The 14,210-nt window shown below is 48.8% G+C and overlaps 1 protein-coding gene across 2 annotated transcripts in view; it reads left to right on the top strand.

Moving 5' to 3' along the window:
* The window catches only part of LOC147700404 (uncharacterized), a 113,941-nt gene that overhangs the window by 59,708 nt on the left and 40,023 nt on the right, over positions 1–14,210 (top strand). For both annotated transcript variants that reach the window (XM_086935762.1, XM_086935761.1), the window contains exon 2: positions 13,043–13,154. In XM_086935762.1, coding sequence (XP_086791888.1) covers positions 13,082–13,154 — 73 coding nt within the window. In that variant the 5' untranslated portion in view covers positions 13,043–13,081. The remainder of the gene's footprint in view (positions 1–13,042; positions 13,155–14,210) is intronic.

Genomic DNA, 14,210 nt, shown 5'->3' with positions numbered 1-14,210 from the left:
AGCAAAGCGGGGGCTCCCCAGGTACCGCAGCATCCAGTCGGCCCTCCAGGTCCCGGGCGTTTGCACGCATAAAGGATCGTAGGTCACTCAGGGCGCCCAGAACAGCAGCAAGCTCAAAGGGTTCCTCAGCAGCAGATTCATGCACCCAGAGGGCGTCGCCATGTCGGCGTCTTAGAAAATGTCCGCCAGTGCCCATCTCAAAAACAGAGCGCCAGCAGCAGTGCCACGAAGCACAGTCACCGCGGGGTCGACTACCGCAGAACTGTCTCCGGCCACCCTGACCCGGCTACAATGCAGCACGCATCGTGATGAGCGCCCCGTTCAGTCCTCCGAGAACAGCAGGCTGGAGTGCAGAGCGCCCGGTGAAAGATGGCGTCCACCGTAGCGCTGAGGAATAGATAGGCTCCCAGTGCCGGTCCCAAGTCAAGTGAGGGATACAATGAAGCGTCGGCAACAATCCCTGGAAGAGAGCGTGGGGTTGTGCAGGGCCGGGCGGCAAACTGTATCCAAATACAGCAACAGTAACTCGCCAGCCGCCGGTCCCTCCCACTGCAAGCGTCCGCTGTTGTCGAGTCCTGGGACAGCCGTCTCCGGGAACAAAGACCCGGTCTCTCACGCGCCGCGCTGAATCGAGACAGGGACGTATCTCCGGTTCCTCCGCAAGATGCACAGCGGGGAACACACCATCAGAGTCAGGATCACCACCCGGTTCTGAAGCGCCGACGTTTCAGCAGGATGGACGCCAGGATCAGCAGCGATTCGGAAAAAGCGGGCGGGTCGGCGGAGCCGAGGAGTCAGGCGGCCATCATGGTTGCAGGCTTGGCTCCTCCCCCGCAAAACACTTTCTTGATCTCAAATTGTATTGCGTTACTCCAGGAGTCGTCTGGTCCGGGAAGAACTCCGTATATCCGTCAGGTGATACAGCTGGGCCCTTCTCCGTATTCAGGATATCCCGATGATCAGTCAACACAGCAGGTTCCACCAAGGTCAGCAAGACCTTCCGGCAATGGGTGCTGTGTATCCAATTCTTTCGGTTGGTCACTCAAACTGCTGTTCTCGTAACAAGGAGCACTTGCTCTGGTCCACGCCACCTCGGCTCCAGGCTGTTCGACCTCTCAAATACCTTGACCATCACAAAATCACCGGGACGGAGTTCATGGCCTACACCTTGGGACTTATCGGGGAGCGCTTCTCGAACCTGTTGATGAATAGAAACCAAGCTGTCGGTTAATTGTGCCAAATAGTCATTCATTAAAACACAAGGTACATCATACATAGTGCTTGGTTTTCGGGACTCCCCATATATTCATAGGCCGTCCGAATACCACTTCATACGGGGTACGACCCGTCCTAGAATGTGGTACTGATCTAATGGACAGCAATGCCAATGGCAACGCGTCTGGCCAAGTCAAATTCGCAGAGGCTTGGATCTTCGCAATTTTCAGCTTGAGAGTAGCATTGTACCTCTCTACCAATCCTGCAGATTGTGGATGGAATACATCATGAAACTTCTGCTGGATTCCTAATCCTTTCAGGACATATTTGATAACTTCCCCAACAAAATGAGGTCCGTTATCATTCCATAAAAGTCTGCAAACACCGAACCTCGGGCAGAACTCCTTCAGTAGCACCTTAGCAGTAGTAATAGCAGTATTATCTTTCGTAGGGTATGCATCAATCCATTTACTGAAGGCACAAACCACCACTAGGACATTCTTCAAATTATTACACCGCTCAAGCTGGATGTAGTCCATTTGCAGGACTTCAAAAGGTGCAGTCGGTGTAGCAAAACCTCCAGACGCAACTCGTGTCCCTTTTCCAGGATTATATTGTAAACAAATCAAGCAGGACTGTACTACTCTCTTAGCTGTGCTAGCAATCTCTGGATGCTCCCAAACTTGCGTAAGCATTCTCGTTATTGCAGAAGCTCCAACATGTGCTAGCCCATGTGCCATCTGAACCATAGGTTGTACAAAAGCTATAGGCAGCTTCCATCGATCCATCTGCTTGTTTCTCCAACAGCCTTCATCATCTAACTCTCCTTCCTTTAACAATTTCTCACGTTCTTTATCAGAAGCTGTCTTCTGTATCTCTCGCACTTCCAGCCAAGCATTGTGCCATCTTTCAGCTTGTGACTTCACTACGTACATAGAAGTGGTACTTCTCTGCATTGCAGTTTCACGTGCTGAGCGGTCTACAAAAGCATTTCCTTGTCCAATCTTATCTGTTACTTTCTTATGTGCACTACACTTCACTATGGCAATTTTCTTCGGGTATGTCAATGCAGTCAAAAGATTATGCACCAAATCTCCATGCATTATCTGTATTCCAGGAGATGTAAGAAAACCTCTCTCCTTCCAGAGTAGGCCAAAATCGTGCGCTACTCCAAAAGCATAGCGGCTATCTGTGTAGATGTTCACACACAAACCAGCACTAAGCTCACATGCTCATGTCAAAGCTATCAGCTCAGCCGCTTGAGCCGATTTCTGTGGTATGCGAGCTGTCTCAACTACTGTCTCAAGTGTAGTAATTGCATATGCGGCTGAGGTCGTACCATCTGGTAGCTTTAGGCAGGACCCATCAACCCACAATTCACCATCTACATCTGGAAGGGGCGTATCCTGCAAGTCAATACGACCCTTTGTCTGTTCTTCAGTCAGAAAAATACAATCATGCGTTTCTTGTGACTGAGGCTGATTCATCGGATATGGCAACAAAGTGGCTGGATTCAAAGTTGCACATCTCTTCAATGTAATGTGGGGAACAATGTCAGTTCGTATCCTTTAAGGCGAGCACTAGTTAAATGCTGCGTCTTCGTCTGATTCAAAAGGGCATCAACAACATGTGGTACTAACACAAAAAATTTGTGTGACAACCCAATCCCTTCACTCTGTCGAATTGACACTGCTGTTGCTGCAACTGAACGGAAACATCCAGGTAATGCTCTCGCAACAGGATCAAGAACTACCGAGAAATACGCGCATGGACGTTGTTTGTCACCGTGTAACTGGACCAACACTGACCATGCACATCCATCTTTCTCGTGTACATAAAGTGTAAAAAGCTTTGTATAATCAGGTGTGCATAACACTTGTGCTGAACAAAGAGCTTGTCGCAACTGTCGAAAAGCACTTTCACATTCTTCTGTCCATGGAAGGGGCACTGGGGTATTTTTCGTTAAAAGTGCTAACAAGGGCTTAACAATATGTGAAAATCCCAAAATCCACTGTCTAAAAAAGGAAGTGAGACCCAAAAATGCACGTACTCCTTTCTGTGTGGTATGAACTGGTGTATCTAGAATGGCTTGTATACGATCTGATGTCAATGCACGTCCCTCCTTAGACTAAAGGTGACCTAAGTAGGTTACCTTTGGTCTACAATATTGCAGCTTCTTCCGAGAGACTTTGTGATGATGTGAAGCGAGAAAAGAAAGTAAAGATAAAGTACATGTTTCACATTGCTCAGGAGTGTCAGCTGCCAGCAGGATGTCGTCGACATACTGTATGAGAGCCACGCCCCTGGTCAACTCAAAAGAATCAAGTTCTCTTTTTAATGCTTGACTATAAATACTCTGACTCAGTATAGCCTTGGGGAACTCTACAGAATCGATACGATCTATTATTATAAGCCGAACAAATGTCGGCTATCAGGATGAATAGGGATCGAAAAGAAAGCATTCTTCAAGTCTATCACAGTAAATGTAGTGGCAGTTGGGGGGACCAGAGTAAGGAGTGTTGTGATATCAGAAACCACAGGATACTGCGGCACCACAATTTTATTCACCTCTCTCAAATCAATAATGAATCTGTAAACTCGTGTGTCAGTATCTCTCTTCAAAATCTGAAGAATCGGCTATCGCAGACATTATATGGAACTTCCTCAACAACCCCAACCCGTATCAAATCCTGTACAATGCATATAAGTGCATCTTCTCCCTCCTTTGAGATGCCGTATTAGGGCAATCGGGGTAACACAGCCCCTCCTTGACGCTGATTTGAACCGGAGGAATGACCATGTGACCCACGTCGGTGTCTGAAGTAGCCCACAGGGATTCGGGAAGTGAGGCTAATGCAATCTCTTCTATAACAAGATAAATTCTAGCGTGTTCAACATAGTTATCATTTAGAATAACTCGTACCCCTTCAGGAAAACACCTTATCGTGGCTCTAAAGTGCTTCAACAAGTCAAGACCCATAATGTTATCTGGTGTGTTAGGGGAAAGCAAAAATGGACATGGAGCGTCAAATTTATCCACATAGAGTAAGAGTGGCTGTGACAATGGGCTAAGGGAAGGTGTTCCATCAAAACCTATCGAAGTAATAGTCGTGCCAGAAGGGGGAGCCCTCGGAACCAATTGTTTAGACAAAGCGCTACGTGTAGCTCCTGTATCGACCAGAAACTGATCAGTAGAGCCCAAAACATGTGCTGTAACATAGGGACCCGTCTGATCTACTGGAACTTCAACTGGTTCCTTACCCCATCCTAGGCATGGGCAGAATCTTACAAATCAGGCTGAGCATAATCAGAAATTTGATATTGATTTCGCCTATCAAGTGTTTTGTCTATTCTGTGAGCGTGCGTTCATGCCAGATCGAGCACGATCGTTAATATTTCCTCGAGGCTCCGAGAAACCTGAACCAGATCTCCCTCGGCCACGCCCCCTAGCATCCTGCTGTTGACGAAACGCCGGACAATTACGCATCCAATGACCCAACTGTTTACAATACGCACATTGATTAAGAGACAAATCCGTACGACCGTAAGGGGAATTAGGGGGTACTCGTCCACCTCTGTCATCGTTTCTGTCAGGGCCCCTATCGTATCCTCTAGAAGGCGGGCCATATACCTGGGCTAACATAACCTTCGTTTTTAACTCTTTCGATTTCTTGTCCTCGTTCCCCTTCGCCTCCTCCTCTTGGCGCTCGTAATATTGTGCAGCCAGACCCGCTAGTGCAAGGGGTTCGCTCTTCTGCGCACAGAGTTCTCAAACCCTAAGAAAAAAGTTGGCACGGAAACTGGAAATATAAAACATAAAGTTTATTACACCTCATGAGGTGGTGCTAAAGTTCGGACAGTACCCTTCGGCACTGCTAGAAGTAGCACAAAGGGCTACCGGACACAAGGTTTATTTATACCCACACAGGGGCTCAGAAGAGGACGGGACAAAGCTTAAGAGCACAGTTTATTTCCATGTAAAGTAACATCGAGGAGCACAATCGATCAGTGGGAGGAGTTTAACAGTCTTGGGTTCTCGGCTAACACATTCCAGTCTAGGGCTAACAGGTAACAGATGTGGACCCTAACGGTCAGCAGCAAGGACAGAAATGCTATTAATAGCTTGTTGCCGGGCAGATTCAAAGGCCATGAGCAGAAAGGTAGGACAACCCACGTGGTTGACACGAGGTAGTGCGTGGCAGACAAAATGGCTACCATGAATACAAAATGGACGCCGTAAGATGCTAAGTTTACGGCAAAACTCAGATGTCTTTCGCTAACGCTCAACTAAATCGCTGTCAATTTACAACAATCTTAACCACATCGCTGCTGTGGTTATTTTTCCCCTGTGCTGGAAATTGTACTTAGGCTATATTCATGACGAGCTCAGCTCGTCATCAGCACAGCTCAACTGTGCCTCATGACGAGCTGAGCTCGTCATGAGCATGGAAGGGGTTAAAGTCTGCGACCTGCTAACTGTGCAGCCCCCGAGGCCTCCTCGAAGCTGTGCATTGGGGATTGAGAATGCAGCATCTGCACCAAAGATCAGCCCTGCACCCTCCACGAGTTCTGCGTGGGGCCCTTTTGCATTTTCCCGCTCGACGCATCTGCCCAGTCACTTGCCCGTTGGCTAGTGGCCATCTTGGCGACGATCCTTTGAATTTACGCCGCTGGTCTGATTGCTCCAGACTGGCCCTTGCTTCCCTCAAAAAGAAGCAGCCCCTCAGACCTTGCTGGTATGAGTAAGAAGCCTACTTCGTATCCTGCGTGGGTTGCCTTTGCCAAGGCTTGTTGACTCCAATCCTGAAGCCGAGAGCCTTCGTGGGACAGTCCGTGCCTGACTCCTGCTGGTCGTCGACTCCTCTAGTCCACGTGGCTGCAGAGACGAGCTTCCCATCAGCACCTGATTGCTTCGTGACATCGCCTGGTTCCTTCCTGGTCACTGGCTAGTGACCCAGACTCTGTCCCCTCTGCTTTCAGGTCCTCTTCATCTTGGATCCACCCGGACACTTCTCTCCTGGCCGCCTGCAGCATCTTTTCTCCAGGCTCCATAGGATTCGATGAAGAAACCCGACACACTTTGACACCTATGCACCCACTTCCTGTGGGTGAGGTAACGCGAGTACTTTAGTGCTCCTGTGGGTATCAACTATCCAACTGTCTAGGTTTCAAGTAACTTTCACCGAGTCCCGTCAGAAGTACCCTAAAAGAAATAGTTTGTAACTTTTACGTTCCCATTCAATCTCTATGGTAACATGCATATGTGATTAGACACTGCACACGCCTCCCGTGGGTCTCCTGCTTCCTAACTCTTGGTAGCTCAGCGTAGCCCCAGCGATGCCCTAGGCCTATTCACTTTCAGTGTAGTGGTCCTTGTACCACTATTTGAGTATATGGTTTAGCGTGCTCCTAGGGCCCTACTGTATTTTGTGCAACTTATTGTATTTTAATTGAATATCTTGTATTGTGCTTGTGCCTCTGACCTCATAAAGAGTTCAGAGGGTTTGTTTAGTAATAAATAACATTTTTGCAGCGTGAATCTTTCTGGATTCACTATGCTGTGCATACTCCGCGGTCTTGTGGTTGGGTCCGGATTCGTAGTCTTTTCTTTGTTTTTTTGTTTTTGTTTTTCTGTCGCCCAGGTGGGCGTCGGCGTCACCCCTCCTTGGGTGTATTTCCGGTGACGTCCGGTGGGCGCCATCTTCAGATTCTTTTTTCCGCGGTCGGGTCTGGATCATTCCCGTTGGGCTCCAGACATTTTTGGAGAAAGTACTAGGAAAAGATTGAAATTGGAGAAGATATCGAAAGAAGAAGACTACAGAAGACTTCGCCGACCACTGACGAGCGAAAGGAAGGAGAAATCATCGAGGACTTCGACGATTGTCGACGTCCACGCGGCCAAGGAGGCCTGAACACTCGATGATGGACAACACGCCGTTCAAGTTCTGCCCGAACTGCCACCACAAGTACGCGCAGAAAGACCAACATCCTGTTTGCAACCTTTGCCTACCGGTAGACCACAGAAGTGAGGACTGCAACGCCTGCTCCGCCTTCGCCCCGAAGACCTTTCGTGTGAGGAAGAGCCAGAGGGTAGCGCACGCCACCCTCCAAGGAAAAGCCCCGACGCCATCGCTGTACGAGCTGTCCTCCGAGGAAGAGGACAACGCTGCCGCCGAAGACGACAGCTACACGGTCGTAGTGACCGATTACAAGAAGACATCTGATAAGGTAGGAGACTCGTCGTTCCCCAAGAACACGAGAGACTCTGAGTCTCGAAAAAACGAGGGCAAGACCCCGAAAGCGCCGACGCAGAGACACCTGGCGTCCGCGGCTACCCAAAGGCACAGCGGATCCTCTGAGAAGGAGTCCCTGGCGCCGAGAGCTGTTGAACAGCAGAAGTCGTCGAAGATCGTCCCCGAAAAGGACTGATCAACGTCGAGGGAGAAAGACCCTAAAGCCCCGACGCCGTCCAGGGACCCGAAACCCAGTTCGACGTCCAAGTCCTTGGCACCGAAAATCCCACAACCGAGCCAGGCGCCGAAGAGAGGGGCCGAACAATCAGACGCGGACAACACGGCCGAGATGGAAAAGAAAAGACGGCGACTAGAAGCCAAAATGGAAAACATCTTGCAGCGGAAAAAAGATTTCGACGCCAAGATGAGAGCCTTCACGATTCCCACAAGACCAAGCCACCCGTGCTAGAACTGGTCGAGGAGGAAGACGAGGAACATGAGCCTGGCGTCGAAATGGTCGACGACCAGGAAGAAAACGAGAATCGCTATGAGGAGGAAGAGGACAGCAGGTTGGACGCTGAGTCGGCCACCTCTGACCCGCAGGAGGAGGATTATCTGGATGTCGACACCGCGAGCCCGGAAGAGGCGGTCGACACATACCCCTCGAGGCCATCGCCGCCGGATGACATCAGGGCCTACAACTCGGTGATAAGGTCTGCGGCAGCAGCTTTCAAACTCAAGCTCGACGAGGAGAAGCAGAAAGCGGACTTTCTTCTCGAGACATTACTCCCCACGCAAACAAGGAGCCAGTATCTACTTATGCTCGACAGCGTTTTGGCGCAGGGGATGGAAGCATTCAGGGAGCCCGCAACATGCAAGGCAGTCACTCCCAGAACGGAAAAGAAGTACAAGCATTCATCAAAGGACCCAGCCTACATTCGAGGCGTGGTCTCAGCTGACTCCATCATCACGGCCATAGCAAGGAAGAGGGCCACTACTTCTGGACCACCTCCTGATAAGGAGAGCAAAAGGATGGACTTAGTGGGCAGGAGGATCGAACGGAATGCCGCGACCCAATGGCGCATGGCTAATTCTAATGCCCTCATAAACAGGCACATGTACCAGATCATGGAGGAGCTAGGAAAACTGGTGAAAGACCTGCCCCAGGAGGCCAGGCAGAAGGCAGAGAAACTGGTGGAAGACGGGAAGAATGCGGCAAATTGTTGCCTCAAGACGGCCCTAGATGGAGCAGACACCTCCAGCAGGCTCATGATGATGGGTGTCACGGAAAGAAGACACGCATGGCTCAGAATCTCGGGCTTCAAGCCAGAGGTGCAACACAGCATCTTGAACACTCCGTTCAACGGCGAGACGCTGTTCGGGACCACAGTTGACGAAAAACTCAGTCAACTAAAGAAAGACAATGAAACTGCACGATCCATGGGAGCTTTGCAGTTCAGAGGCAACAAGAGGGGCACCCAGTCACGGAGGCCCGGCGGAAGAGGTGGAAACCAGCCAGGTACTTCACACCAGGCTTTCCAACAGACGCACCAGGCGGACTCGCAGGCGCAACAGAGTCAGCAGAAGCAGTCCTGGCAGTACCAGTCAAGAGGCCAGTCCTTTCGAGGGAGAGGAAATGGACGAGGACAGCATAAAAGAGGGGGCCAGCAGCCCGCCTCTAAATGACTTCAAAGACATCCGTGTGCCCGCCCACAGAAAAGATCCCAGGGGGCAGCACGTACAAAGGGGTCAGGACAAAATGGACAACTACCACCACATAACACTAGTGGGTGGAAGATTAAGATTCTACCTCCAGGAATGGAGAGAGATCACATCAGACAAATGGATACTAAACATCATCCAATTCGGGTACTGCATAGAATTGGAAGGGAGGCCAGCAAGCAGGAGACCAAGGAGAAAGCCACTAGCAAATGAACAGCTACAGCGGCTTCAGGAAGAAGCAAAAGAGCTCCTACAAAAGAAGGCCATTGAACGGGTTCCCTTCAAAGAAAGAAACAAGGGAATATACTCAACGTATTTCCTCGTGCCAAAGGTCGACGAGACAAAGAGACCCATTCTGGACCTCAGGTTCCTGAACACATTCATAAGAACACAAAAATCCAAAATGACCTCCCTGCAGGAGGTGCTACCGCAATTGCAGATTGGAGACTTCATGGTCACGATAGACCTCAAGGACGCCTACCTGCACATACCAATGAACGTAAAGCACAAACATATGCTCAGGTTCACGGTCGGAGAAAGCCACTACCAGTTCACAACACTAGCCTTCGGCCTAAAATCAGCACTGAGGGTCTTCACAAAGTGCCTCGCGGCAGTCGCAGCGCACTTACGAAGGCAGGGAATACACGTATACCCTTACCTGGACGACTGGTTAGTGAAAGCAAACTCGTACCAGAAATGCAAGCAACACGCACATACAGTGACGAGCACGCTGATAAACCTGGGGTTCTCCATCCATTGGAAAAAATTGTCAATGGAGCCGGAACAAGTAAAGATCTTCCTGGAGGCACAGATCAACACCTTACAGGGCAGGGTGTTCCCCAGCGACAAGAGAGTGAGGGCCCTGGTGAGGGAAACTCGCCTCTACCGGAAGGGACAAGCTCTGACAGTGAGGACTGCGAGCAAGATCTTGGGGATGATGGCATCATGCATCCACCTGGTACCACATGTACGACTTCACATGAGACCCATCCAAGAATGGCTCCAGGAACAATGGTCACAAGCTTCAGGAAGTTGGGAGGATCTAGTGGTTGTGACGCACGCAGTGCAGAAGGAAATGGCATGGTGGACCATGGAGAACATAACAAAGGGAAAGCCTCTAACACCCCCAACACCAACAGTGACCATCACCACAGACGCATCCCTGAAGGAATGGGGCGCTCACATGGAGGAGCTCAAAGTGAGGGGTCTGTGGACGCCAACAGATGCGACAAAGCACATCAATTACCTAGAATTGAAAACAATCTTCCTCGCACTGAAAGCCTTCCAAACAAGACTGTACAAGCACAGGGTGTTGCTGCAGACAGACAACACCACAGCAATGTTCTACATCAACAAGCAGGGTGGAACACAGTCGACAATGCTTTCGACACTGTCGCAGGAGATATGGAGATGGGCCATCCCCCTCAGGATAGATCTTCTGGCCATACACCTACCGGGGAAGGAGAACATTCAGGCAGACTGGCTCAGCAGACAGACATCGGCATCCCACGAGTGGGAGCTCAATGCTCAGGAGACGAAGTGGTTGTTCAACAAGTGGGGAACGCCATCAGTGGACCTGTTTGCAACACGCCAGAATGCCAAAGCTTTGCATCCAGACAACCCGAAGAGGGGTCCCTTGGGAATGCCCTATGGATAGATTGGTGCGGGACATTTGCTTACACTTTTCCCCCGATACCACTGATACACAGAGTACTGAGCAAGTGCAGAGCGAGCAACATGACCCTGATACTGGTCGCACCACAGTGGGCCAGACAGACATGGTACTCGCAGATCATGGAGATGGCACAGAGTGCACCCCACAGATTCGGCAGAAGAAAAGACCTGCTCTCCATACACAACGGAGAGATACTGCACCCAGAGCCAGAGAGCCTGAGCCTAGTGGCGTCGTGGCTCCTGAGGACATAGAATTCGCACACTTGAGGCTGCCAGAGAGCACCCTCGGGGTCCTTCGGGAGGCACGAAGGCCCAGCACACGGAAGTGCTACGTGGCAAAGTGAAAGAGATTCACAACATGGTGCAGGAAGGAAAGACTTTACAATAAAATGAAGAAGGACTCCACAGTGCTAAAATACCTCACGCACTTACTGGAGAAAAAACTCAGCTCGTCCTCCTTAAGAGTCCACTTGGCAGCGATAGTCGCCTACACAAGGGGTGAGATGGGCAGGAGTTTCTTCACGTCACAGGTTGTGAAGAGATTCCTGGAAGGAGCGAAGAGGATCGCACCACCCAAGCGCGTGCCGCCACCGGCATGGAACTTGAACATAGTCCTGACGGAACTCATGAAGGAGCCCTTTGAACCACTCCACAAGGCCTCACTAGAAATGCTGACCATGAAGACAGATTTCTTGGTTGCAATAACGTCCTTACGCCGAGTAAGCTAACTTCAGGCGCTAACGCTGCAGGAACCATACATACAAATACACAATGACAAGGTTGTGATGAGGACCGACCCACACTTCTTGCCAAAGGTGGTGTCCAAATGCCACATGAACCAGTCCATACAGATACCGAGTTTTTTCCAAAAACCAACAAATAGCGCAGAGCGAGCCCTACACACCGTAGTCGCCAGAAGCAGTTCTTCGCCAACAGTTTCATGGGAAAGGCTGTAACAAAGAACACTATTTCACAATGGATCGCGCAAACAATCCAACTTTGCCACAAACGGGCAGGACAAGAACTAGCAGAGGGGCCACGTGCCCACTCCACTAGGAAAAAAGGTGCTACAATAGCCTTCCTGGCTAATACACCCATACAAGACATATGCCTGGCGGCAACATGGGCTTCGGTGCACACATTCACGAAGCACTACTGCATGGATGTTCAGATGAACAGAGATGCACAAGTCGGACAAAAGGTGCTCCAGCACATATTCAAAAACCAAAGCTCATCTTCCACCCAGCCGCCATAGAAATGAGAAACCGCTACAAAATCTATGCACAGCATAGTGAATCCAGAAAGATTCATGCTGCAAAACTAATAGTTTCTTACCTGTCGGTGTAGTTTTGCAGCTTGATGATCTTTCTGGATTCACTAGCGAACCTACCCACCTCCGCCAGAAAGATGAGGCTGGAGAGGAAAGAGGTGGTAAACAAAAAACAGAAATGACTTTATATACAAAGCGGTTAAAAGAAGTTTCACCTACATAGAACATTGCCATCACTTCGGAGACGAAAGAAACACGGAAAAAAAGAATCCGAAGATGGCGCCCAAGGGTGGGAGCTTCCGCAGGAAGCATGCCGACGTCACCGGAAATACACCCAAGGAGGGGTGACGCCGACGCCCACCTGGGCGACAGAAAAAGACCGCGGAATATGCACAGCATAGTGAATCCAGAAAGATCATCAAGCTGCAAAACTACACCGACAGGTAAGAAACTATTTGTTATATTTTATATGTATCCTGTGTGGTGTCCTTTCATTTGGTATTAAAGGGGTTACATATGGTAAAACAGCTGGTTTCACCTGCCCTCTTGAGTTTAGCCTAAGACTGCTTTGTCCATGCTACCCCTAGGATAGCTGGTCTATAAGGTTGACTTTACAACCATCACCATAAGGGTTGTTTGGACTGGTGCAAGGTGCTCACTAGAATAGTGAACATCATATACCAGGCCAACTTCTCACATTCAGCATAACCACAAAAAACTGAATTACTCTTGTTTTTTTAGTTTAGTTTTTTAAATCTTGAGGTTGATATTTTTGTTTTACATTCATGTACTAACGACTGTGGTCTCATGGAATCATTTTTGTTCATAGTTCTGAACTTACAAAAGTAAACTATGAAAAATCAACAAAACAGAATGCTGGATGATTTTGAATATCAGATTATTTTAATGATGTTATTTATTTATTCAGATCCCGTCTAAATTGGATAGTGCTGCAGTGCCCTTTAAGATGCCGAAGAAACGCCAAAGGAAGCTTCCCAGGCACTTGGTCAAAGGGGAGGAAAGCAAAATGATTCCACAGGGTAATGTTGCATTGTATTATACGTTAATGAAATAGATTTAATGTAATCTCTAATAATTCATTGGATATTATGTGTGAGTCCGTTTAAGAACTAAAATAGATATAGGTGGAATTCAGGACCGCACATTATATTCAACAGTAGGTGCCATAGATTGTCAATAATATCCTCACTAGCCTCCATCATTATCCTTTTCCCTCATGTCCATCTCTTGTCTTGTTTTACTTAGCCCTCAACTTTCTACTAGCGTGAATATACATCCAGACCCTCTCCCCTCTTGAATATCCTAATCATGGTACCTCTGCATGGGCCAGCCTAAATATTCATGCAATTTCACATCCACTATTTCTTCTCCCACTCCTTCAGACCTTCACAAACATCTCACTGATGTCGATTCAACAGATTGCAGTGTTTATGTGAAGTGATTCTGCAGATAAATCAGCACCCCAGTGACATTCCACACATTGAGTATGGTGTCTGTGGATTAAAGACCATTACATGATCTTTGGCATCATGATATCAGAGGGAGGGTTTAACTAAAGTTAAGGAAAAGTGTACAAAACTGAATGAATAATACAACTAAATGTATAAAGTAGAAAAAACCTTAATGGCCACACATAAATTAACCTGAGTGCTCCCTTGAAATATTAGAGGCGCAGCCCTCACCTACACATAGATGGCTGTCATAGGCCTGACAGTGGTGTTGCACGCCTACTAAGCCCCTCGAATGTCGGGCAGTTAAAGGTGCCCAGGTGTAGGCCTCCTATTCCCAGGCCCAGTTGGATTTAATAAAGTAGACCTGTTTAATGTCTGACAACTCTCATATGACCACACACAACAATCATATGCCCAGACACTGCTAGAAATGACCTGGCACAGTAATCGAATTCTAAGGCAAAACCAATTCAGAGGTAAAACCATATTCTGTTAAGGATTAGACTTAGTTTTCCTTTACAGCCGCACACTGCCTGCTTCATCTTCAAATTATCCATGCGACCTCCACTTGCACGGGTGCACTTTGGATATGAATGCATCCTCCTGCCTTAAAAATGTCGGGGC

Source organism: Lissotriton vulgaris, chromosome 8 (genome assembly GCF_964263255.1).
Source record: "Lissotriton vulgaris chromosome 8, aLisVul1.2, whole genome shotgun sequence".
Lineage (NCBI taxonomy): Eukaryota > Metazoa > Chordata > Amphibia > Caudata > Salamandridae > Lissotriton > Lissotriton vulgaris.
Note: the sequence above shows the minus strand (reverse complement) of the source record. Positions and strands in the feature narration are given on the sequence as shown.